Source organism: Columba livia, chromosome 1, assembly GCF_036013475.1.
Source record: "Columba livia isolate bColLiv1 breed racing homer chromosome 1, bColLiv1.pat.W.v2, whole genome shotgun sequence".
Classification (NCBI taxonomy): Eukaryota; Metazoa; Chordata; class Aves; order Columbiformes; family Columbidae; genus Columba; species Columba livia.
Window position 1 is genome coordinate 111,510,928 of NC_088602.1, and position 27,844 is coordinate 111,538,771.

At 40.3% G+C, this 27,844-nt stretch overlaps 1 protein-coding gene across 6 annotated transcripts in view; it reads right to left on the reverse strand.

The window, feature by feature from the left end:
- The window catches only part of FRMPD4 (FERM and PDZ domain containing 4), a 305,734-nt gene that overhangs the window by 24,414 nt on the left and 253,476 nt on the right, over positions 1–27,844 (reverse strand). For all 6 annotated transcript variants that reach the window (XM_065073249.1, XM_065073278.1, XM_065073288.1 and 3 more), the window contains one exon: positions 9,197–9,242. In XM_065073249.1, the coding sequence (XP_064929321.1) occupies positions 9,197–9,242 (46 nt within the window). The remainder of the gene's footprint in view (positions 1–9,196; positions 9,243–27,844) is intronic.

Below are 27,844 nucleotides of genomic sequence, written 5' to 3' on the forward strand. Positions count from 1 at the left end.
CACAGGAACTCCATGTACACAGCAGTACTTTGTGTACCATTCACTGAAGAATGGAAATACTGTCACACCGTAATGCTATCTGAGATAATCCATACAAAAAAGGGATCACCAATGCATACTTCACATACTGTAAGTTATCTTGCTGTCAGACTGGAGTGATGAGAAGAGGTCTTGGTGTACATACAAATTCCTTGTAGTACTTCCACAACGACTTCTGTCAACCAAACTCATTTGCATGAACAGACACCCAACAGTGACCAGCCAGTGACCCTTCCTTCAAACACTGAATGGAAAGTTTTTGCATAATCTATGATCCACTAGATACAGACACACACAACTTTTGCCAAAAAAGTGTCTGAGAGCTCTCCAAATACAGTGGCATCTCACTCTATTAATCCATTTCAAAACACAGGGTAGAACCACGAAAAGGCACCAGCAGGACAGCAGGCTTCCCTGAACACATCCCCTACACAAACCCTGTGCAAGGCTTGTTTTCAATAGATCAGACACTTTGTGGGACATCATGGCTTAGAAGTCTAGAAACGTTCCTCATTTTCTTCTGGGACCTATTTGAATTTTACATACTACATTAACCAAAGGGATTCACCTGTGATCGAGTGTTCAGCCCTTGAAAAAAAGAACAAACAACAACCTCTTTCCATTTGGGGAGTTTGACTAACAACCCATTTTTAGTAACAAATTAAATATTCACAGTCAATGGGATTTCCATTTTCAGCAGCAGAAGCAAGGTAGTTTTATTCTCAGGTCAGTACCAAACACAGAGCTTTAGGCACTGCATAACTCCATAACCATGGTAATGGGCAATGGAAAAAATCCTGGCTTCGGCTGAAAATCACTGCGGTCTTACAGGCGAGGTTTTAGTCCATTTGCTTCAGTAAAATGGGAATTAAGATTTTCAGAATTTTATTCTAGCTTCTGAGAAGTGGTCTTACTAGTTTTGGATATTGAGAAGACTAACTCATGTTGGTTTGCCTGTGACAGATTAGTGGAGGCATCAGTGATGATGATCCTGGAATAATTTCTTATTGTCAACGTGGCAGGACAGATGCTTTGTAAACACAGGAAGTCTTGTCACCATTACTCAGATTTTGACTCAACTAACAATCTTGCAGGAGTGATGGAGTAGTCCAAGACCATGTGATCTTGTAATCTCTAATCTCTTCTGAAACTGCTTAAAAACTTATTTTATTGTGATTCAGAAGTCGTGTTTCTAGTAACTTGCAGGAAGAAGTCTTTAGCTCATTTCTGTATGCTACCAATTTATTATCACATCGAAAACATGGTGACTATTAACATAGGCTCAGTATCAAACAGTGAACAAGGAATGAAAGATGCCACATTCTCCCAGGAAACACCAGAGCCATGCGATAATTTCTGGATCACAAAATAGAACCATGAAATAAAAATGAATGTTTCTCACTTTTACAGTTCGTTCTTCTTACCTCTTCTCTAGCAGCTATGACCATACATCTTTTTAATCAGTAACAGTAAATGACAGAAAATTCAACCCCATAATCAAACCAAGCTCAGCTTCCTAAGCTAGTGCTGAAAAAAGCAGAATGTCCCCCAGAAGATTTGCAACAACCACCAAAAAGAAAGAAAGAAAACAAAATGAAATAAAGTTAATGTCTCAGGGTGGGGGACACAAAACAGTTCTTCAGCAAGAAGAGACAACATCAAAACACTGAAGAAGCATGCTTATATGTTGTACTCTAAGGATGAATTCCTAGAAAGACACAGTAGACAGTAATACCATAATTAATATAATAATTTGACATATGCCTTTTCTAATTTCCTTCCTCTCCACATAGTCCCTTTCTGTAGTGTGTAAGTGGGACAGTCTATATGTCAACTAAGTAAGGGACTGCAGCCTGCTCATTCCTGCTGCCCTGGGGCAGCACAACCATAGGAGCAGGCTACTGGCTCTCCCTTGTGAGGGCAAGGGGAAAAAAGCAGCTTTCACTTACTCTGCTTGCTGGAAGAGGCTTTTTACAGTTGTTTGCTCCCAGTTCAGATGAGTCACCAGTCTGGCCTCTCTTTATAGGCAGACTGCCAAATTTTCTTCCGGATTCCGGAAAGCTTATTCCCATACAGCAAATCCGGCAAACCACTACACGGCTCTGTTGCTCTCCACAGCCTCTCTACAATGTCTCCCTTTTCCTCTCTACAACCTCCATTCACTTGCAGGGGGAAATAAACACTTAAATTATGTTATTGCAAAAGTGTGATAGGGGAGTCCAACACAATTGAAAGGTATGAACATATGCACGTTCCCCAGAACCCTTCTGGGACATGGGGTTTAATGTATATTTATTGCACAGCCAGGGGATCACACCACAGTTTGTCATACAATGTGCATCTTCCCTCCCTTCCCAGTTCTGCTGTTGGCAATGTGGTCAGGACTCCAGCCCCTTGCCAGGCACTCTGGGTGAGCCTGGAAGCAGACTGTTTTCTCAAAAGCTTCAAACGATAAATCAAGGGTGTAAGAAAAACTAGAACAGCTGTGCCAGGTATTTGGGGGAACGTTTGCTGCTGGTTAAAGTTTTGAGTAATAGCACAGCTTTTGAGCCTAATTGCACAATCTCATTGTTTCTACTTCTGAATCAACTTGGCACTTGGCATTTTCTCTTTGCTTTCTCCTGCTTCTAAAGAGTGTGGCAAATATGTAGGAAAACAGTTGGGTTTGACTGTTGAAACTTGCTTATCTAACAAATCATCAGCAAGATGATGTGCTGCTCTATTCTATTTTAATGTCTTCAGGTTTGTAGGTGAAGAATGCTATCAACCAATGATTCTCAGAGTGCCAGGTTCATTTGTTTCTGATACTCTGTCTTTTAGCCAAATGGAAGCCATTATCCTCAGTTAATGACCTTAAGCAGGAGGTGTTTACACTAAAGCAGAATATTTATTACTGCAAGTAAAGTATTTGCATTGTCACAGGTAAAAACAGCTCAATTAGAGAGACTTGTGCAAAATGAGGGGACACAGTTTAATAAGGAACCAAAATACTTCAAAAACCCACAAACTTCACACTACTTGACCTGTTAAGCACTGTTTCCTGTTAAAAACTCAAATTTATCAGGAATTTAAATATTTTTTACTTGCTTATGCAAAATTCAGTAAAAATTCAGGTGATCATTTCAACACTACCTAGAGAAACTCCTAACAAGAGAAATGAAGCATTGCATAGAGATTTGCTTGGAGGAAATGATAGTGAAGACTGAGACTCTCCTTTGAACCCTGCTTACTAAGGACTGCAGTCAATGGGCATCCCATCCGCAGGGTCAAAACACACGAGATTGCTATAACAAGAGGAGGCTTTCTGGAAAATATTTTTCTCATTTTCTGCACTTTTCAAAATTAGATTTAACTCTGTCAGCACCATTATGGCAGGTCATTTTTGGACAGCTTTTAGAAACAGTATCCTTAATTTTGAGGGAAAATGTTTTTTGACGAAAACAGGAATGTCTAGTACTTTGTCTGCTTTTGCAGGTAAACTCTAACTTGGGGGAGATTCCAAGTGAAATAGTGTTCACTTGCTGCAAAAGAGCTTTTCACTACTCTTGCCAGTAGAGATGCTGCAGCAACAAAACCTTTACTCATGCTCAAGAAAAAGGAGGATTTAGCATTTAGAAGAGGATAGTGCAGTTCTGAAAGAAATGAAACAAGGCAGCAGTACAGTACAGGCACAAAGTGAAAAGGAAAACTGCTTTGTGACAAGGAGTGTCAAAACCTGTCAGAAATACCAAAGTTTTAAATAGCCACAAACTGTATATATGCAATCAGTTTTAATTTTGTTACTCAAAATTAGTCATTAGTTTAATATGAAACATAATATTTGTTAGGAAATAAAGAAAACTTGCATGACCATAAAAATGTGTTGACTTTTTGGTCCATCCTTAAAGGCAATTATATGAGGCAAAATTTAGCAAGCAAATAAAAAGTGAATAAGAGGAAGAATTAAATTTATTAAGTGGAACAGTACATAATGCCCAAAGGCAAACTAAACACTGTCATTCATAGCCGTGAGCAAGACTGAAACAACTACACTGGCTCAAAAGAGCATTGTAGAAGAGCAGGTAGGGACTCAGAAGCAATAATGTGGAGAAGTTTCACCATGTACTAATTTGTTATAACCAAAGGACACTGACAGATCATCATCATGAGTATTTCTTTGTTAAAATCTTGGCACAAATTTAATTACTGCAATAGTGGTCAGATTTGTGTTCTCTTTTAAGAGTTGGTGATCTATCACAATTACATTTTACTGTTTGCATTATTTATATTTTAGTATTTTTAGATGGCAATCACAGTCTGATCATTAGTCCCATATACGCATAATACATCTCTGTAAGGTGGGGAATAGGATACCTTACTTTAATGAAGGCATTAAGAAAATCAAATCCATTCCACCTACAGCAAACAGAAGCCTAGTTTACTGTGATTGTCCCAAAAACCATGAGTGAAACCACAGGTCAGCTCCAGACATTTTGGAACATGCAGACATTGCAGCTCATCTCATGACTAGATGGGCCTGGGCCATCTATCTCTGTATTTATTAAATGTGGAGATCCTCCATAAAATCCTCTCCACTGGCTTTTTGGGATTCTGCCTCTCCAAAGTTCAGCCCTTTACATTCATGGATTATTCCTTTACCTTTATGATTACCTCTCATACACAGGTGAATGCACTTAAGTGCAGAAAAGCACAAAAGAAGTGAGCCATGGCATACTACTTGCAGCCCTACAACTCTGCAAGGATGAGAAACTCTGGGAATGAAAGAAAACTTCACCCCATACAAACTAAAGTTAAAATGGGCCTATAAGAAAGATGGGGACAGACTTTTTATCAGGGCCTGTTGCAATAGGACAAGAGGTAGTGGTTTTAAACTAGAAGAGGGGAGATTCAGGCCAGACATGAGGAAGAAATTTTTTACAATGATGGTGGTGAAACACTGGCCCAGGTTGCTGAGAGAGGTGGTAGATGCCCCATCCCTGGAGACATTCCAGGCCAGGCTGGACGGGGCTCTGAGCAACCTGATCTAGTTGAAGATGTCCCTGCTCACTGCAGGGGGTTGGACTAGATGAGCCTTCAAGGTGGCTTCCAGCCCAAACTATTCTATGATCCTATGAAAATGAACAAATGAAGGTCTATATGAAAAATAATGTACCTAGGATGGGAGAATGGACTAATGAAGAGGAAAAAGAGACATAATGGCAGCTGAGGGTGGAAGTGGGTTGGAACTACAAGGAGAAAACAGTGGACAGGGGGAAGGGTGGAAGGGCTTTTTTCCACTTTTCTGAAACATTTAACATGGAAGTTTATGTTGAATTTTCTCACAGTCTTCACTGCGGAAAGATCATGCATTTCATACACCTACACTCCAGAAAAATCCATATATCCTAAGAGAAAGACAGGTCAGGAGCAGCAGTGCTCACTGGGGCTTGCACCACACACAAATGGAAGAAGTAAGGATGCACAGCATGTCTTAAACGAGAGGAGGCTGCTTCAAACAGCAAAGAGTGGTTGGGAGGTGGCCATGGACCAGCCAGTGCTTCCAGGAGGCAACACAGCGATGGCAGTTTTGTCTTTAACCACAACATGATCCTCTCCTGTGTAAGACTAAAGCTTCGTATAGAACTGACCATACCAAAAACCTGATAGGGAATTTACACAGTGGAAAAGGTCCTCAGGATGACTGCAAAAAAATGTACACATTCAAAGAAGAAAACCTATCATTTCTACACAAACTTCACCATTTCAAGCAGTCAAAAATTATCTTGTTCAAAATGCTCACGTCTGACTTCCAAAACTACACCTTGGTAGTCTTTTTGACTTTATAATCTGAAATCTTTGTGACAAATCTGTTTCATTTTTATATCCTGCTTTACCACCACAAATCTAGATATGGTAGTTGCTGCTGTTACACTACTCCAGAAGGCAAAGCAGCATGAAAAATACTGTGAGACTCTCAACAAGATTGTTGCCACAATCATTATGATCCATAAATAAGTGTTATTTATTGTAGTTTTTCTGCAAACGTTATGTCTCAGACATATAGCTGTGCTACAACAAGAATCATCTCTTTCAAAACAGAAAAAGATTCTTATCCTTTTCCCTTTGCGGAACTGTGCACAGCAAGATTGCCACAGATCTCTGTTGGGCCCGGATGACATCCAAGGAGCTTAAGAGATTAATCATGAAAGCAACCTATCAAATGGTCTCTATACATAAAATCTGAACAGATATCAAAACAGGCAAGTTATTTGATTTGAGTAATGCTTAAAACTTGATAAGGCAAAAATCAGAATGATAGTCCATTTACAATAAAATGGTCAGAAAAGATAATCAAATGCCATACTTCCAGAAATCAAAACTTTGAACTGCTTCAACTGCTCTAGCTGTTCAGTGACCTCCTTATGAGCAGTGGTGATATGAATCTGGCAGAGATTTGTAGATTGACGGAAGAAAATGATAGCTTAATGCTTTGGCTTGGTCATAATTAAAATGAAATTTTAATGAGTTTAAGCATTAAACAAAACTGAATGCACTTAAGCAAAAATGATCCACAAAAGCTTTCAAAAAGTACAAAGTGTACTACAGAGTACGATAAATCTAGATTGTGTCTACTTTCACCTGCAATCATAAAAGATGGTTACTTGAAAGCATGAAAACAAAGCACACTCCAAATAGTACAAATAAAAACAATTAAGAAACAGCACTCTTGTGATCCATCCTGGCACATCATTTTCATGCAATGATAGAAACAAAAGGTTCACCATCAAGAAGAGAGATTGACAAAATGTTTGTAAAGATCTATTTCTGCCAAGAATGGGGAAGACGTTCAGTCTTTATTTAAATGCTCTTTTTTTTTTTTGTCTAGTTTCTACTTAATCTTTCCAGTTTTATTGGCAAAAAGATGTAAAAGGAAAAATGGAGGAGGCAAAATTAAAGAAAAGGGGAAAGCACACGTGCATCATAATTTTTGAAGACACAAATACTGTTTACAAACTGCAAGACAAAATATACTTGGCAGAGGATCCCCTGCACAGAAGAGCAGAACAGACACACAGCTGGAGTGCAGCAACACCCAGGATGGTGGTGCCCAGAGGGATGTCACCCAACAGACTCAGGCACTACTGACAGTAACATTGAGGCAGTATGAGGGCCAGCATGATCCAGGTATTCAAGGTGAATCAGGAGCCCCCAGGGGACTTCACAGCTCAGGGTTTGCATAAACTAAGGGACCCTGCACTGCTTCAGGGCTCAAACTGGGCTTCATGTACTGGCAGGATTCCCAACTGCTCCCCATCCCTATGCACATCTTCATTTCCACTGCAAGAGAATTTGGCCTTGATAGTGGAGAGGGAATGACACTATTAATCAACATGGCCCTGGTCTGACCAGGTAAAGAAGTACAAGAGTGGAGAAAAGCAGAGATCTACAGGGTGCAACAGTCCTGCAGCTGAGGCTCTCCCAGTTAAGCTCACACCACTGAAACATGCCAATGTTGGGATAAAAATGGGTCAGTTAAAGCTAGCTCTGATATGCATACATCTATCGTATCTTCTGACTGCTGTGTGAACGTTCTCAAGGAGACAATCTTCACACCTACGTGAGACAAAACTTCCATTGCCCCTGAAAAAAGGAGTGTTTTCCCTGCTGAGAAGGAGTTGCAGGACTCTAGCAGACATGCCAGAGGGGGGCAACACAAATACACATGTAAGATGGGTATATCAGCCTAAATGGCGGACAGGACAGCAAAGTGTTTCAGTGCCACACATGGCTCAGTGACATCTAGAGGTAGTATGGTTATTGATTAGCTTTTTGTGCTATGTAACAAGAGGAGATTTTGCCTTGTCAGACCTCAAACAGAGCTTGGACCCAAATTGCTGGTAAGATGCCAGGCCATGGCTTATCTTCTTCTCCAGGCCAAAGGCTGGGAGAGGACCGTACCCATGGTGGAAAGGTCTCTCATTGAACATGGAGTGCACAGTTCATTTGGGTTCCAGTTTCCCTTACATTCAGTGTGTATGGGCTTGCTCTTATACCAGCACCACAGTGATAACAGGCCACAACACCTCACAGATGTACAGCACTACAGTTTACTGTCTACTTTTAAGGGCTACACAAACCTGTGCTGAAGAACATGCCCTTTCTTCACCTGACATGTTAAGAAAAGGATGAAGCCTGCAAAGTGGGTAAGGATTTTTTCCCCAGTCTGGTTTTGGGGAGTATGTGCTTTTTCCTCATTTAGTTGTTTTTTGGACTGGTTTCTGGAAAAGGTGCAGGACCAGCACAAATATATGGCCACTTCTGTGACAAAAAGCTTTGCAAGATGTATATTTTGGCAGCTTCATCAGATAAAATTGTTTTCACATATTCTTTGAAATCCATCTCATCTCTTATTCTTGGGTGAAAAAGATGCAATTATTTATCCATTATTAATTAACTGTTGTGTATCAGGTTAGCCAATGGAGAAGTGAAGGGACCTGTTGAAGTCACTCCTGCTGCGTGGCTGAGTCTCTCAGCAGTCTGCAAGGTTGGCATGACTGTGCATGGATGCACGGGAAGAGAAAAACATGTTTCCTCCCTGGCTTGGCTTCTCTCCTTTTTCACAGGAGGTGGGTTTGAGCTGACAGTTCATGAACTCATCTCCCACAAAGCGGTGGGTGAGGTGCAAAGGTGCCATCCAGCTCTGAGGTGGGCTGCAGTTTCTGCCTGTCCCTTCAAGCCACGCTCACACAATCCCTTGTCTGTCCCTTTGTCCTCTCCCCTCCACTCTACACACCCTGCACTGGTGACGCAGGCAGAGCCCTCCCTTGCAGAAGGTCCAGCTGGTTTGATACGGGGAGCGCAACTCTGTGGGACCGAGGCAGAATCAAGAAAAAACCAGGAGCTGCAACAGCTTAGAAACTGAAGCAGAACTCAGCATCCTGCTCTACATATCATCCTAGTATGAGTTTAAATACTCTATTATTATTTTGCTAATGCAGTCTTTGACTGCAGGACACAATAACACAGTCTTAAACATCACCTTTAAGAGACATGGCCCTTATCTCACTTATTTATTTTTATTGCACGGATGAAGTAGAGACACAGAAAGAATACGGGCAGAAAAAAAACCCTGCTATGTTGCTAGGAAACTAATTCAGAAAACACCAACGATACTTACAGGGTAAGGTTGAACAACAGTAAGGAGGATTGATTCTTTGCAGCTTCTATAAAAAAGAAAAAAGAAAGTAAAAACTAGTAAAGATTCATACTTTTATTCACAACAGATAAAAGCTTTTCTTTTTAATGGAGAAAACTACAGTAATATGGTGAAATGTTTATTACAATCACATGGCAGAGAATTACAGAGATCAATAATATGCCAAAATAACAATGGATATTAAAAATAATTTTCCAACCTAACAAATTGAATTGACTTAATTTTACAGCTTATGCTATGAAATATTTGCTTCATCAGAGAGACCTGTATGCTGCAATAGTGGTTTTCTCTAGCAAGAACAGAATAACGTTTGATTAACCCTATCAGTTCAGCATCTATAGTCTATGAATTTCCTTCACCTACTTTACAAATGCAAGTTGCTTTTTATACTAGCTAGCTCTTGTATACTTAATGCCAAATTTATCTGAAGACAGCAGTGTTTTCAAACTAAAGATGAGGACAAAATTTACCCCCCTATTTGTTTTTTAGCTCACCTTTTTAAACGGGTGGAAAAAGACTAATGTTTGGTAAATACTCCTGTTAGAATTTTTACAATTTTACTAAATAAAGGTTTTCTTTAAAATTAAATAGCTCTTGTTTAGGAAGAAACTAGTTAATGGAAAGCATATAAGCAGCTCTAAAAAAACCCAAATTATTTCCAGGCTAAAGACAAGAAATTATTAGGAATCTTGATATGATCAAGTGGTCTAGACAAATGACAATTGTATATTTTGACTGTTGCAGGGCACTTGGGTGTGGTGGATAACTGGGGAAAAGTAAGGGTAAAGTGGAAGAAGAAGGAAGAGAAGCAAATTAGAGCCAACATCTCTTTTATTACATTGTTGGTCAGATGGCTGCTGAGGGAGATATCAGCTAAGAAAAGGTCAGTTGCCATTTTGGTGAGATGGAGCTGATTTTTTTGCTGGTTTTACTAGTTTCAAACACAATTAATTGCTTATTTGTGTGATTTATTGCCCGGCTAACTGAAGCGCAACTGCTTTGGCATGCCTGACCCATTCAGTAGAATTAACTAAAATAAATCACACTGTATTGGTCTTACACAGTGCCACGTTATATGCATATTCCCATCACTGATACACAACTTAAAACGTCAAAAAGCAAGGAAGAGACTGAAGGTCCAGTCAGAAAATTGGTCTGGAAAGTTTAGCTATACTTGAAGTCAACACATCTCTGAAGGCCAATTGGGATAGCAAATTCTACTTCTGTCAAAGCCATCAGCCATGCAAGGGGCAAGGTCTGACCAAATATCCCCAACTAAAGAAAAATTTGTTAAGTTTCACTATTTACTGCTCTCATTAGATATTTGTATTATTATACTAAAAGAGTATAGCTAGACTTTTCAAAAGGAAGGATTGAAGGCTTTCGTTGCTTGTCTGTGTCTGGAACAACAGAATTAAAACTAAGTCAGAAAGTAAAAAAAAATAATGAGGAGCTACGTGTGGTGAAAATTAAATCTTCTGCCACAAACCAGCATAATTTTATACCTTCTAGATATAATGATAACCACTTTACAGAATTTCCCACAATTATTTTTCACTTCAATAAAACATGTTCCAAAGTCAAACTCCAGAAATTATTTATTCAATCATGAAACAGTCTTTATGCACAGCGTTCATATTTCTGGAAACTTACAGTTAATTTTTAAGGTCTCTAAGCTACAGCTTTGGAAATCTCCACAATTATTCTTTGTTATTCTCCATTGTTATTCTCTAAGAGTTTATAGCTTGTAATTTTAAAAGAAGCCGACCTCCATTCTGTTTTGGCTAAAGACAGGATTTCCTCTCCTTTTATTCTGTTTTACATACCAGATTTTTGGGAATTGGAAATAGCATGATAGAGAAATGTAATTTATTTCAGGAATCTCACAGTCACCTATGTTATCCACATCTATCCAATTTGTCACTGCTATATTAATGTAGACATACATACAAGTAGACATAAAACTTCACAGTGTTGTTAGCTATGAGATAAATTGCAGTCCTGGGATAACTACTCCATGCTCAACTGACCTCTTCTATTATTTTCAACCCAGTAATCTATGTTTCCCATGCAACATAAGATTACCACCACCGTTGCTTCCTGCGGTCCAGCTACCTTAGAGAGTTGCCTTTGAAAAAGGAAATCAGCTCCTTCTAAACATATTTTTAATCTCTTCATTATTCTTGGATTAAATCTGTCCAGGTGTCAGTGTAGGCAAGATTCATTCTAGACTAACAATAGTTTTTTTAAACCCCAAGGTCATCAGTGCTAAGATTTATTTGGGACAAGATGTTCTTACAGATTAATCACTTGTATTGGAAGGATGTTAGACCCTGGACCACTCGTCCAACATGTGAGGCTATAAGGCCACTTGGAGTATCTGGATATGAGCATGCTACACACACACTAAGCAGGTGTCAGGCACCACGTACATTCCCCTCATCATCAGGGAAAACATCTTCCAGAAATATATGCTACATACAGAACACAGCACAGTTACAAGAGATAAAACTATTTAATCAGCAGCTTTTTGATTTGCAGTACTCAGTCATGACTCTATTGCTCATTTTAAAACCTTCTCAAGTGATGATGACAAAACTCCATCCTCAGCACTTCATTTTCTATTTCCAATACTGTTAGTAAATTCTATACATCTAAACAATAACCCTTGCACAGCACTAGAGACTGTCAATTGTACCATATATCGTATAAATCGATAATGGAAAACCAATGGAATCACTGACTTTGTGCTGTGATCTGTAAGTTTTATAGCTTGAATGTGTGTGTATATATGTATTTCCATGTCTGACAGTAGCACATATAAACAGTTTAGATTAGTTTACATAAACTAGGTACACCACCACACTTAAATGCAAGCTACTTCTTTTTAACAACTTCAGAAAGCCAGTGGCAAAGGCTAAAAAAACAATTGCAGTCTTACTTTCTCCCTGAAAAGTCTTTTCCTCCTTTAAGAATGTAACTAAAGAAACAAAAAATAATACAGACACTTAATTGCCTTTCATGCTCACTTCACCACAACCTAAGTATTTCTGATTTAAATCAACATACTCTTTTACAGTCACTCAAGAACAAACATATGAAATTCTAAGCTTGGACAACAGCTCTGGACTTTTTGGGTGCTCTGACATCTGACCAGCAAACACTAACACCACAATAAAATATCATCATGTTTCTTTCATTTCCTGACACCAGAATCAAGTGGTAAGAACATGGCTAAAATCTGAAAACTGCAACGGGAATTTCAGTGATTCATCTCTTTGTCCTTCCCTGTACACTGTGTGGTGATTATATTTGTCTGTTCTCCCTCCTCCTTACAGCTACTTAGGCTGGAACAAGGAGAGAATATAGATGGTTCGAAAATCAAATTATGGCGCATTATAAAGGTTAAAGTTGTATTGCTAAGTATGACGTGTCTTGGGCTACAAGAAGCATTAACATTCAGCTACAATGCCGGCCATTGACTTTGTCTGTGAACTTGTGGCTGGAAATTATTGTCTCTTTTCTGCTTCCTTCTAGCTGGAATGGAGGAAGGGCTGCAGGGGCAGATGAGGGATATGGGGGGACTCCCAGTACCTGAGTGATATGGAATAAATTGTTCTGTTCTTCATATGTGTCCTACAGCAAATATAGCATAGGAATAAAGAAAGATGATATTTATTACCTGTACTCACTCCTAAGAAAGGAAAAATATTGCTTGTGCTAATTTAAAAGCTTTTAGCAATTTTACATACTAGAGGAGTACTAGGTTTCTCTCCCAGTGAAGACAAATGAATTAGGAATTGACATATAATGCATTTACAGGTAATGCAATTAAGAAAAATCTTTCTCTTAACTTATCTCTCACATTAAACATCAAGTTCTGAAACTCTTGATTTGAAACACTACGCTTTGTCCTCTCCTATTTTCTCTGTTTCACTTTGGGTCTCTACTGATGAGAAAGGTCTGAGTTTCATAATGATGGAGTGTGATGCCATGATTCGCAGTATGCTTCACACTACAGTTTCGAAGTAAGAAAACAGAAATTAGTGGGTCAAAACAAACTACAAAATGTAACAGGTTACCTCAAATGCCCTATTCAAAGCTAAGGAAAGCGGAATGAATCTTCACATTCTATAATAGCATCTAGGCTAGAGGAAAATCATTCAGCATCTGAATATCTTTCATTATTATGAAGATTAAGGTAATAATAACGAACAAAGAGTTTGCAAAGTCACTCTACTGTAGTACTGAGTACATTTCAAGCACATGTAGTACTGAGTACGTTTCAAAATGATCATTTTGATTTGATCTGTGTATACTTTCTTACATAAAACCCATTCTACAATAGTTATCTTCACCTAGGGAACTCCAAATTTCACTTCTCCAGACTTTCATAATGAGCAACAGTTCCCGTGGAAAGGAACAGTTTGGCCCAGAGATCTGCCTATATTTATTTCCAGGGCCAGAGACATCTTGTGGAGAGACCTTGGTGGGACACAGTAGACTCATCTTAACCCACAGAATCACAGGATGTTAGGGATTGGAAGGGACCTCAAAAGATCATCTAGTCCAATCCCACCGCCGGAGCAGGAACACTTAGATGAGGTTACACAGGAATGTGTCCAGGCAGGTTTTGAATGTCTCCAGAGCAGGAGACTCCACAACCTCCCTGGGCAGCCTGTTTCAGTGCTCTGCCACCCTCACTGAGAAGAAGTTTCTTTTCAAATTTGTTTCATGTCCTTCTTGAACTGAGGGGCCCAGAACTGGACACAATATTCCAGGTGTGGTCTCACCAGGGCAAGTTCAAGAAAGACTCTCAGTTCAGGAAGGACAGGGAACTGCTGGAGAGAGCCCAGCGTAGGGCAACAATGATGATTAAGGGAGTGGAGCATCTCCCTTGTGAGGAAAGGCTGAGGGAGCTGGGTCTCTTTAGCTTGGAGAAGAGGAGACTGAGTGGTGACATTATTAATGTTTACAAATATGTAAAGGGAGAGTGTCACGAGGATGGAACCAGGCTCTTCTCAGTGACAACCAACGGTAGGACAAGGGGTAATGGGTTCAAACTGGAACACAAGAAGTTCCACTTAAATTTGAGGACACATTCCTGTGTAGCCTCATCTAGGTGTCCTGCTCTGGCAGGGGGGTTGGACTAGATGATCTTTTGAGGTCCCTTTCAACCCCTAACATTCTGTGATTCTGTGAGTAGAGGGGATGGAGAACCTCTCTGGACCTACTGCTCTCTAATGGGTCATTCCCCAACTTATACTGGAACCTGGAGTTGTTCCTACCCAGATGCAAGGCTCTACACTTTCCCTTGTTATATTTCATTAAATTTTTCCCCACCCAACTCTCCAGCCTGTCCAGGTCTCGCTGGATGGCAGCACAGCCTTCTGGCGTGTCAGCCACTCCTCCCAGCTTCATGTCATCAGCAAACTTGCTGACAGGGCACTCTATTCCCTCATCCAAGTCACTGATAAATATATTGAATAGTACTGGTGCCAGTACTGACCCTTGAGGCACTCCACTAGATACAGGCCTCCAACTGGACTCTGCCCAATGACCATGACTCTCTGGCTTCTTTCCTTCAGCCAGTTCGCAGTCCACCTCACTACCTGATCATCCAGTCTGCACTTCCTCACTTTAGCTGTAAGGATGCTGTGGGAAACTGTGTCACATGCCTTACTGAAATCAAGGTAGACCACATCCACCGCTCTGCTATCACATTGCTACGTCGTCATAAAAGGCTATGAGGTTGGTCAAGCACAACTTCCCCTTGGTGAAGCCATGTCGACTGCCCCTAATGACCTTCTTCTCCTTGATATGCCTTGAGATGGCACCAAGGATAAGCCGTTCCATCACTTTCCCAGGGATGGAGGTGAGGCTGACCAGTCTATAGTTATGTGGGTCCTCCTTCTTGCCCTTTTTGAAGACTGGAGTAAGTTTTGCTTTCCTCCAGTCCTCAGGCACCTCTCCCATTTCCCAAGACTTGGCAAAGATGATGGAGAGTGGTCCAGCAATGACCTCAGCCAGCTCTCTCAGCACCCACAGGTGCATCCCATCCGGACCCATGGATTTATGGATATACAGATTGCTTAATTGCTCCCTAACTCATCAACCGAGGCAAACTCCTCCATTGTCCTGACTTCCTCAGGGGGCTCAGGGGTACAGGGCTCCTCAGGACAGCTTCCAGCAGAGTAGAAGGAGACAAAGGCGTCGTTTAGTAACTCTGCCTTCTCTGTATCTTCTGTCACCAGGGCACCCACCTTATTCATCAGTGGGCCTACATTGCCTCTGATGTTAGTTTTATCTGCCAGAGATGCCGTATCCTGCATTGATATCATGCAGTCCCCCACAATGTGCCTCCAGGTCCTGCAATGATGCCAACCTGCCTGAGTGGACTAGAAGAACTGTAATAAGCTAGTGAACAGACTTGGTATCCATTGACACCCCTGAAACAATGCAGAGGGACAGGGGATGAGATGCTTTAAAATGATTATGCCTTTTCCCAATGCTGTTTTTGTTACAGGAGAAGCAGTGCTGTTGCCAGATATGAACACACAAGCTAAAAGTTCATGCAATCCAGCTCCTCTGCACCAGAGAACTCCTCCAGCAAGAGCCATTGTGTGTGTGGCTCTTCCCCCCCCCGCCCCGTTTCTAAAGGCAACACTGCAGTGCACAAACCACAAGCAACGTTTCCATGACTCAGGAGAGAAGTAAAACAGATTAAACCAGACTGGAATCCATGCTACTGTGGGCAGATCACTTCTGATCTCTTGATTACATCTACGCATAGATGAATATTGTTTTAGCAGCAGGTGAAGAATCTGACCTCTCCAAACTTAGGAGAAGGATGTTTTCCAGACAATTTTTAGGGGAACACAGAAAAAAATACTTTCTCAAGAGGTTGCCAACACATGGCACAAGAACTGCTTGAAAGGTGGCAGTGGGATTTCAGTCTCTGCCCATCCAGCTGGCTGCAGTGACCTCCAGGAAGGCTCTCTGAAGATCCTGTGCACAGCTAGATGTAGGCTATCCTGCCATCATGCTATACAGGCAAGGCAGGGTATGCCACACAGGGCATTACTTCCCCACCTCCATCTCAGCAGACAGTTGCAGGAGCACAGCAGGCAAGAAATGTAGCAAGAAGCTCATGTGTGATACCACAACAGTGAGGTGTGGGGTCCCAGTTTGAGGAGGAGGGGTAACATTGCATGGTATATAGAGAAGGGACATGAGGCCAAGGCCTTGCTTTGGGGGCGTACACATGAGGAACAACCCAAGAGATGAATGGAAGCATCAGGTTGGATGTTGTTTTTTCCTTGGGATTACAGAGCACAGAACACACGACCATGGTATTCAGGTCTTATTTTTGGAGATATACAGGGCACATTGGAATCTCTGCTATCAGAAGGCAGATGGATTGCACTCATGTTTGGAAAGCTGGTGGCTGCTTCTTCCACCACTGTTAATGGTGTTACCTGCCCCTAGCCTTACTGTCAATGCAGTGAAATACTCAAATTCAAATTATGAACTCCTGAACCTACAGTTTAATTTGAATAGCCATGCTGCTTCACAGGTCCTTAAAATTGAAGTCTTCCATTAAATATGTGAAGACTTGTAGCAGCAGAAGCAATCTGTACAAGAATCTGGGAGTTTTATAGGATTCCTGTTCGACTGAGCTAGCCTAAAAACTGTGCAAGTAATGGATGAAATGACCACTGCCACATAAAGTATAAAAGATATAAGCACAGGATTATTACTGCACTGCAGGATCAAACAGCAGCAGAAACACAGCTGAGAGAAAAGATACTCTGATTCGAACATAAATAACTTCAATAATAGCATACAGAAAATTACTGTCACAGCAAATTGCGTTTTATATAAATGTTCTTCTCTCTTTAAAGGTCTAGCATGGTGTGAAAGTCAATCTTTAAAATTGTCACAGTCTGCAGCTGGCACTAATTGGAACCCTTGTTGGCAGTCTCTGTAAGGGGCCACGAAGTGAGAGAGCCTGCAGGCTGAATTACACTTGCTTCCTCTGAAAGAAGTGGTCCCTTCAGATCAGGGCTGTGGCACACTGGCGGGCCTTCATATAGGAGATGCCATTGCAGATGACTCTGCAGTAAAGGCTTTAAGAATAAAATAGTTTCCTGTTCTCTAAGGCTGTCCATCTATCAAGCTTTCACATGAACCAAATTCACTCAGTTTTCTCTTTTATTAGCACTGTGGCAAGGTAAGCCCTATAAAGTTGTTTTTGAATTTCAGTGCTTTATGAAGACCTACATTTACCTCTAGCTAAAATAATCACCCTCCCCACAAACACCCAAAGTTGTCCAGTTGCTTATATCCTCAACTATAAGCCTATAATCAATGTAACTAAGTTACCATAAAGTCAGTCAAACAGTAAATACCTGTGCATGCTGTACAAGAGTGCCTTGGTAAAGCTGCTTGAATATTAACAGCAGTGTCACTCTGCTACCTAACTGCTGAGCAATGTTACCTGTAGTTCTCTTTCAGACAGCATCTTATCAGCTCCTTCTTACTACGTCAGCCTTCAATTCATTCTGGAGTGCAACTCTGAATAGCAGCAATATACAGAAAGCTGGGCTGCCTTCCTTAGGCAACCTTTTTCCTACTTACACAGATGCATTATTGTCTCCCTCAGCCCCTGAGAGAACTTGGGGTTAAACCTTGAGATGGAGTAGAGGACATATTAGGATTTACTAACACTGGAGTTGTCTACTCCAGCAGAATCAGTATTTGCTCATTTTGGCTGGTGTAAAAACCAAGAGCCAGATGGGCACACACATACATCTGATGGACTGAGACTTTCACCAAGTCCAACTGCTAGCGTGCTACTGCCACATGATCACTGCATAAATCACTTCATGCTGCATGAAGATGCCATACTGCCAAGGAGAAAAATGTAGCACTTATTGCCCTATTAATTAATTTTTCAGCTGTCTTCTTCTAGTTAGACTTCCTGCACATTAGTTTTAAAGGATCAAAGACAGACAAAGTGGGATAATATTGGTCTCTCAGGTCACTCATCCAGGCCAGCATTTCAGTGCTAGTTTTCCTGTCATTAGCTGCCAAAGCCTCAGAAGCTCAGAGGAAAAGTTAATTCTCAAAGTGTAATGAACGAAGCACAAGATGAGCCAGCCCCAAGATATCTAGTGATGTGACATCGTTAGGAATTGTGCTATGGAGCTACTATGCAATACTATCAAAATAAGATATTTACAGAACAGGGCGGTCTCACCATGGAAAGGGCAGTTCCACACTCCTGAAAATTCCTCATCTTTATTTGTCAGACCATGTTGATTCCGTCAGAATATAATGACTTTTAAATGGCATTTCTGTGGGCATTTTGAGTGAGCTCTTTCAGACAGGGTCAAATTCTGTTTTCCCATTCTGCAGCTGCCCATGCACGGAAGCTGACAAGGACACAACAGCTGCCCACTGCACTCAGGTATGTTAAACTCATGCAATTATCTTGCTATCACTTATCTTTTGCACTAACAGACTTACTGAGGACTTCCAGGAACTTGGACTGCACTGAAACACCAAGGCTGCAGAATAAAGTGCACAACATGCTAAATTCTAACCACTCCACAAAATCCAACCCAACACTGACATGAACGATTATGCTTTGAAACACTGGCATGAACTCATACACCAACTCTCTGGTGCAGCCACCAGGGATGGAGCCATGATCATGAAATCTATTCTGATTACTCCGTCATTTCTTAACTTCAGCTTTCAAAAATGGAGACATCAAGAATTTGTTACAGTTGCATATATGGTCACAGCAAAATCTAACTTGAAAATGCTAAATGTAATTACAACATTCTTCTAATTTTCTAAATTTTTGGAAATACATCTGGATATTCCAACTGGATTCAGAGTTCATGTACCTGGGAGAGAAAAAGGACTAAAACACCTTGAGTGCTTTTCTGTACAGGTCCCAAATGCTCCTCTACATTATCTGAATTAGATTAAGAGAGGCTTTCTTGTGCTCTACCGAATTTTCAGCAATTGCTTACACATCTTGATGCAGTCACATAGCTGTTTGGATTTTTACCTCAATAGCAGAAACAGACAAAAAACCAAAACTTAAAGGACTCAAGGAAATGATGAGGTAACTTTCCAAACCCTGAAAGTTGGTGTTACTCCATTTGCTTATCTCAGTGCAAAAGGAAGATTAACAATACAAACTAGCAATTGAAGTGGATGTTTCAGAGAACAAAGATAACTCTAATACTCATATAATGAGGCCTTGTTTTCTTATTTATTTTCTTTCAAAGAGGTAGAACACAAATTTTCATTTAGGAAATAAGTTCTTTCTTCTAATGGTTTATTTTTAAGGTCTGTTTTTGCTGACATTATGAGAGAAGCAAAAGATTTGATTTCATCAATGCTGAGCTACATCTTTTCATTATAAATGGTAGAGCAGCATGCTTAAGATGAGGACATCTTGACAACAGGTAAAAAAGAATGAAAGACAAATAATAATTCTTTGAAGATTCAGATAGTACTAGGGAAAAAATCAGCGAAAGACCAACTGCAATGGTCATGGTTTGAAAATACACTACATCAAGCTTCCAGCACCAGATTGAAAAATCTGTGGCTGCGTGCCACAGATTTGAAAGGCTGAGGGAGCTGGGTCTCTTTAGCTTGGAGGAGACTGAGAGGTGACCTCATTAATGTTTACAAATATATAAAGGGTGATTGTCAGGCTCTTCTCGGTGACAACCAACGATAGGACAAGGGGTAGTGCGTTCAAATTGGAACACAAGAGGTTCCACTTAAATTTGAGAAGAAACTTCTTCTCAGTAAGGGTATCAGAACACTGGAACAGGCTGCCCAGGGGGGTTGTGGAGTCTCCTACTCTGAGGACATTCAAAACCTGCCTGGACACATTCCTGTGTAACCTCATCTAGGTGTTCCTGCTCCAGCAGGGGGATTGGACTAGATGATCTTTTGAGGTCCCTTCCAATCCCTAACATTCTGTGATTCTGTGCTGACAGCTCCAGAGTTGTGTGAACAGTGTCTATCAGCACCAGCATGCTCCAGAACTCTAATAAAATAGCTTCCATGCAGTATCAGGTATTGTCTTTCCTTCATGCAGCCCAGGATATGGTTGGCTTTCTGGGCGATGAGCACATACTGTCAGCTCATGCCCATCTTTTCATTCTGCAGTACCCCAAGTCCTTCTTGGCAGGGCTGCTCTCAACCCCTTCATCTCCCAGCCTGTATTGATACTGGGTGTTGTCCTGACCCAGGCACAGGACTTGCACTTGGCCTCATTGAACGTCAAGAGATTCACATAGGCCCACTTCCTGAACTTGTCTAAGTCCCTCTGGATGGCATCCTGTCCCTCAGGCACCACACCACTCAGCTTGGTGTCATCTACAAACTTACTGAGGGTACACTCAATCCCACTGTTTACATCATTAAGTTATTGAACAGTACTGGTCCCAGTACAGACCCCTGAGGGACACCACTTGTCACTGGTGTCCATCTAGACACTGAGCCATTGAACACTTTGGGTGCAACCATCCAGCCAGTTCCTCATCCACTGAATAGCCCACCCATCAAATCCTTATCTCTCCAATTTGGAGAAGAATGTTGTGGAGGATCATGTCAAAAGACTTACGGAAGCCCAGACAGATGACCTCTCTAGCTCTTCCCTTGCCCACTGATATAGTCACTCCATCATAGGTCAGTAGATTTGCCCTTGGTGAAGCCACGCTGGCTCTCCCTGTGTCTTAGCATAGCTTCTAGGAGGATCTGTTCCATGATATTCCCATGCACAGAGGTGAGGCTAAAAGGTTGGAAGTTCCTGGGGTCCTTCTTTCTACCCTTTTTAAAAATGGGTTCAAAGTTTCCTTTTTTCCAGTCACCAGGGACTTCACCTGACTGCCATGAGTTTTCAAAGTGGAGAGCAGCTTGTCAACTACATCAGCCAATTCCCGCAGGACTCTGGGATGCATCTCATCAGGTGCCATGGACTTAAGTACATTCAGGTTCCATAGGTGGTCATGAACCAGATCCTCACTTACAGTGGGAGGGACTTGCTTCCACAGTCCCTGTCTTGCCATCAATCCACTCAAGAGGTGTGGAAAGGAAAGGTTGCCTGTGAAGACTGAGGCAACAAAGTTCAAGTACCTCAGCCTTCTCCTCATTCAAAATAAACACTGGTGTAAACTTGTTCCTTGCTGAGAAACAAGGAAATCACATATTCTGAAAACACATTTCAAAAAGAAGCTGAAAACAAGGAAGTGAAATAAAAGGCAGTTGAGGAGGAAAGATCATTAGAAGTGAGAAAATCTTAAAGATATTTTTATTATGTGACAGATAACCATAATATTTTGTGATTTTCATTTGTAATGAAGCAACAGAAATAATTTCAGCTGCTACTCATAATTGGTACAGCACTGGCATTTTCACTTTCAGGTTAGGGCATTGTGTATGGAGTAATGAAAGGTCAGGTGTTCATATACATCTTTCATTCCGTCAGCTATTCAATTTTTTCTTTTCCTTAATGCTTTTCAAAAAGCAGAACATCAGATAAATTTTTCTGATTAAATGTTAAATGCCTTAGGAGCATCTAAAACAGAGAGTTATCTGTATTTTTATTAATAATGCATAACATTCACAGAGGGCTATTTTGTGTTGGAAGTCCTTCACAGACATTGCCTTAGCTCTAAGCAATCCAGTCAATAAAGAAAAAAAAAATATGAAAAGGAAGATGTATTCAGAAATGAGATAAAGCTCTTGAATTCTAAAGAATATTGTATTTTCTAGCACTGTATTATATACTGCTCTCGGTTCAATATTATTTGCTTTATTATTGTTCTTTCAGAAAAACACATTCATTCAAAGAGTAAATGGTATTGTTCTTTCAGATGCCTGAACACTATCATTTTTGCTTTTATGTCTTATCTGTTTTTTGGAACCAGACTATCTGATCCAAACTAAGAGCATCTCTATTCTTTGTTATGGAACACACTGCTATAATTAGGTTTTAAATAATGAAAGACTAATGGAAATAGTTTTAAGAAACAAATGTTCCAACAAAAGATTAATTCAATTCTTCATGTGGAAAAGTTTCTGTGGTCAGCAGCTTGAGTTTTGTAGGGTTTATTATTATTATTATTATATCTGCTAGGTTAGACAGTTGATGGAAACTCGGCTGCAGAGACTAATGCAGAATGATTTTCACTTACTGAGTCTGGAATAGAAAATCGGTTGGTCAGATGCCAAAGACATATCCATGTACCACTGAAGCAGTATAAGTGATGGCAAATGTGATTTTATAATGATTTGGAAAGGCGGTCAAAGAGGCTACTCTTCTTAAGCTCCCATGCATGTGGCACAGTAATTCAGACAGCAGCAGTCCCAAAGTGCAAACCATTTGGTTATATTTTTGTCCCCACACATTGCTTAATATATATAAGATGTAGACTGATGGGAGGATAAATTGAGCCAAAATTGTTGCCAGCCAATTAACAACTTGTTTTCGTTAAATTGCATTATTTATTAAAAAGTCCTGCCATTAATATATACCACATATCCAGAATGTTTAAAATTCAAAGGTTTACCCCTCTTTTGTTTTTGTGTTTTTTTGTTTTGTTTTGTTTTTTGTTTTGTTTTTTGTTTTTTTTTTTTTTAAGTATGTATTTGTTTATTGTTCTAAAATCAATAAGATATGACTTTAAAAATCTATTTTATTTAAAGCTCTGTCCAGCCTTTCAAAATCACGTTGTTTATTTCCATTTAATACATCTAAATATTTATGCTGGTTAACCTAATTATGTATTTACACTGTTATATCCTTTATTTCAACCCCTTTTGTATCACTTGAACAACAAAATTTGTTTCACATTTTCCTTAGGACAAAGAATCACCAATACAAGTCTCACAGAAAAGTTACAAAGCAAATGTACACTGTACGTAAACGTGGACCTTAAGATAGAAGTTAAATTACACTTAGGCAGAAAGCATTTCTTGATGAATGCAAAAATATTGCAAAATATAGGGGAGAGAAGGGCTGTTTGAAAAGGGGAGAAGAAAATTACCCTGCAAACACAAACCAAGCATAAAATGCTAAACGGTTGCATTCTTTCCACATAGAAAATGAAGACATAATTGCAGTGCAGTCAGATGCACCAACGTGAGCTTTAGTCTAGATACGATGGGTAACAACAGCAGTAAAAATACGGTGCCACTCTCTTTGATATCAGTTATCCACCCCCCCAGAAAACACCCACGTCCGCAAAGCCAAGCTGGTGCTTCGTTATCTGTACCAGCCAGATTAAAGTTCACTTGGGGATACGATTTGCACACATGCTGCACCCAGGCTGGTCCCAACTACCGCCCCTGCAGCACCGCAGCAAAAAAAGAAGTGTAAATTAACCAGTTTTATCACTGTCCTCTCCTGCTCCTTACATGCTATGGGTAACAGTCACGACTGAAGAGAAGGACAGTAGAACGTCTCTCTGCTCTTTAGGTAAATGGTGAGGGGGAGAAGGGAAGCTGTTTGTGGAGGAGGCGAATATATAACTCACCATATAGCTGCAGCCAGAAGGTGGTAGGAGGGAAGATGGATATTGGTGTACAGAAAAAAGAAGAAAGGACTGACTTCATGCAACTTACTAAATTAATTTTATAGGTATTTTCTAAATAATTCATCATTCAAGCCTGACAATCTTCAAGAAGCATTTGGGCAACATCCTCAGACACATGGTGTGAATTTTGGGGTTGTCCTGTGCAGGGACAGGAGTTGGTCTCTATGACCCTTGTGGGTCCCTTTCAACTCAGGACTTTGCATGATTCTATGGTATACTGGTATTTTTTCAGCTAGGTTTATATCCACTGTTGCTTGACAGGGCACTTCTGCTTCTGAGCCCCCCTGCAGATGGTAGGACCTGCTGGAGCTGCAGAGAGAGGCTGGAAGCCAGTGGTGCTGGGGAGGGACCACGCCAGGTCCTGGCAGAGAGACTGCCTTGGCAAGGCCACAGCCTCTGCTCGTGGCATAGCCGCTTTACTGTATCGAGCAGTTATTTCACATAAACCATTTAAGCAGCCAGTTGCCTTCCACAAGCCGTGGTAGCACAGGGGTGAGGGCTCACCATGGCTGCTGCCTCTGGTGGGATACCACAGCTGAGAGGCTCAGTCCAGCCAGCCACCCCCAGTACCCTTCCTAACAGGGCTTCGGTCGCAAGATTCACCTTACCTTCACTGCCTGGCTTTGGACACTGTGGGGCTGGCTCTGGTAGTCTGAGGCAACCTGAGTATGCTGCATAAAAATGTCTCCCATATAAACAAACAAAACAACTTCAATGAGTCTGAAAAGTATGTAATATCAAGGTTTACCTCCTACAAATAACTCCTATAAAAAACAACCATAGGGGTTTTCAGTTCTCTTGGGTGAACATTCCATTCTTCTCTTGAACAGTTTATACTTCTGTTTCATTGTTGGTATGCTGAGAACTTTCATTTAAAGCTAGTTGATGAAGTCATTAGGCACCAAAGATATCCCTCACTTCAGCTGCAATCATGAGATAAGCATCAAAAAAAGCTTCAAAAGTCTTATCTTCTTCATTTGTATACACTGACAGTGATCTGTGCAAGAATAAATTCCTTGTTCCAAGGACACACATTAAAATTCAGTTCTCAAAGGGGAAAAACAGAGGATTTAGCATGCAAAGGATACATGTTCTTTAAAGGCTATAAGTTGAACTGCAAGATTAAAAATAGACTTGTCAAAATCAAGTCTGACACAAATCACCGTAGCATCCCCTATGTTCCAATGGACATAATATTCTTCATTATGTAGTCACATAGTAACTTTTCTGGGCAACTTGGAGACTTCTCTGGAGTCTAATTATACTGCAAATGCAATTAAAAAAAACCCCCACCATTCTTTAAAATTATATTTACTGCTGATGCAAAGTGCTAGATTGGCTGGTAGTTTCTTCAAATTTATGGATGAGTAGTTTTTTACATACATGTAAGCAAGGAGAACAGTAAGAGCCCATCCTCATGCATAATTTTGGCCTTTAAGTTGAATCTGTCAATGAAAAGTAGTTGACAGCAAGAACCAGAAGTAAACAGGTCACAGAACACTGATAATGCATTTTTACCACCTGCAACCCAAACTATATACAAAACTGACCAGGTGCATTTCACTAACTTGTCGTGTCTTGTATGGCAAGAAAAGAATAAAAAAAAAAAATTAAAGTTCAAAATCTGTGATTCTACAGAAAATGATCCAACTATTAAAAGTTTTTTAAGCCTTGCAAATACTTTTTTTTTTTTTCAATTATTTTCAAGATATTTTTCATTCCATTATTCTGTCCTATCCTGAATTTTTACATTTCAGTGATGCTAAAACATAATCTCAGGGCATGAGCTCTTAGACTACAAAGGATCAACAGCCACAAAATCATATAAAGAAAAGAGGCAGGGGAGAGAAGTATCCTTATAGAATCAGATTCTCAAAGCTAATCATTAGAAATAAAAGTGGAGGAGGGAGATCAGATAGCTTAGAGAGGATTTATTTTGTTTGCTTTCCTCCCTCTACCCTCTCCCCAGGTGCAGCTTCCTGAGAAATGTTCAAAGCTGATACCTTCCCCGTGGCTCTTCCAAAGATCTGATCATCAGAAGGGAAGTTTCAGGAAGGTGACCTGTGAAGGGGATCTTTGCTCCTCAAAATCCAGAAGTTCAGCATTTGAATCATGTGCTCTGAGCATTTTTAAAAGGCAATTAGAAATAATATACTTTCCTAGTTCTTCGCTATGAGACCAGATGTCTAACTTTTGCTTTGCTGTCCTGCTTGCTGCTGTTACCAATATCATTAACCTATTTATTCAGCCTGATACACCTCAACATTTTGTAAAACGTGGTGGTGACTTCATATTTCACTCGCGGTGCTGCTGCTGCCTTGCTATAAGGTGGGGCAGCATCCCTGTCTGAGCAGATGCTCAAAGAGATCTTCCTCCCCTGGCTCTGGGCAAAAAGTCCCAAAGGCAACAAATGTTCTGGTGGCTTGCATCCAAATTCATCGGTTGCACGAAGCCAGCCACTGGAGGTGCTTATGGATCCCTACAGCTATGTTACACTGGCTTTAGACTTGCCACTCCTTTTATCTGCCTTCCTGAGAGATGAAAGAAGTGTTAGGCCACATCCTGAGCTCACCATGAAGAGCAAGGGCAGAAGAGACAGCTCTTCCTCAACCTGCTTTTTTTTTTTTCCTCTGTCCTGGGGTGGGAAATATTCCTGCCATCCTGCTCCTTCAGATGCCACCCACTTCCAGTTCATTTACTAAGAAGTAATTTGGAAAATCGTACTACTCTGGAAATAGATAAGTCCTTCCCTTTGCATAATAAGAATAAGATCTGGACACAGAGTCATTCCTATGCACTGCAGGGAGGAAGGTGGAAGGGAAAGGGGAAGACAACGATAAGTCTATGACTTCCATGTTTTTATGTATATACAAATATGTATTAATCAAGCATATCTTTGATTACATGTGCGGCAAATAAAGGCAAGATAATCTTGTAGGCTACAGTGTATTGGAGAAAAGAAAGGAAAACAGGAACCTGAAGGAAGATGTGCTGCTTTTTTAGAGTTAAAAAAAAAGATCAGAAGTTACCAAGAATATTCAGGACTGTTAGGGGATGTGTAGAAAAATGAAGGGAGGAAAAAAAATGCATTTTCTAATTAAAATGGTTGTAGAAATAAATCTTCCCCAAGAGAGAATATTCTGTAAACAAATCGTCATGTGGTCTCTCTGACCTTTCTCTGAAACAAATGGAGCTGGTCCTATCAGATACAAAATGCTGGAACAAAAGCACTTCAGATCTGATTTGATCTGGTGGTTCCTAAATTGTTGTATTCCCATTCCAAGTGATTAATTTGTTTCATAAAAGCTTGTGATAATGCTCACATTCAGAGGTTACCCAGTACACACAGTACTGACATTTTTGGTTGACATTTCCTTTTCATCAAATTTCTCCTGGACTTCAGCAATCACCACTGAAATATCTGTTATATGGAAGGTAAATGAAAGTCCTGAATCTAATCAACTTTCTCTGCTCAAAACACTTAGCTCAGGAAGGAAGATTATTTTACTGAAAAACACTCTAAAACATATGTTGTAAAGAAAGGTCCTGCCAATTAAACACATATTTTGTTTTACTTATTTAAGCTCTGTTTTAGTAGGTCAGAATTTGAAATGAGGAAACATTTCTGATTCTGCCTGATTTGGGTTCCCAGATCTAACGCTCTATTGAGGACTGGAAAATGAAAAAACTAACTTAAGGAAAGTAAAATCAGAAACATGAAAAGTAATGAAAAATTATTTTTTTAAAAACTGCCTATTATTATTATTATTATTATTATTATTATTATTGCAAATAAGGTAGTGATGATTCATATAAAGCTATGCCTTAAAATCTATCAGGTAAATGGTTAAACTACATGTACCACTTGTGAGGAAGAGGATGAAGAAAGACTTAGCAGAGATGTGGCAAAGGCAGCTCTCCTAAGCATGGCCTCTCTTTCCTCCCCATCCAACCTCTTTTCATAGTAAAACAGCCT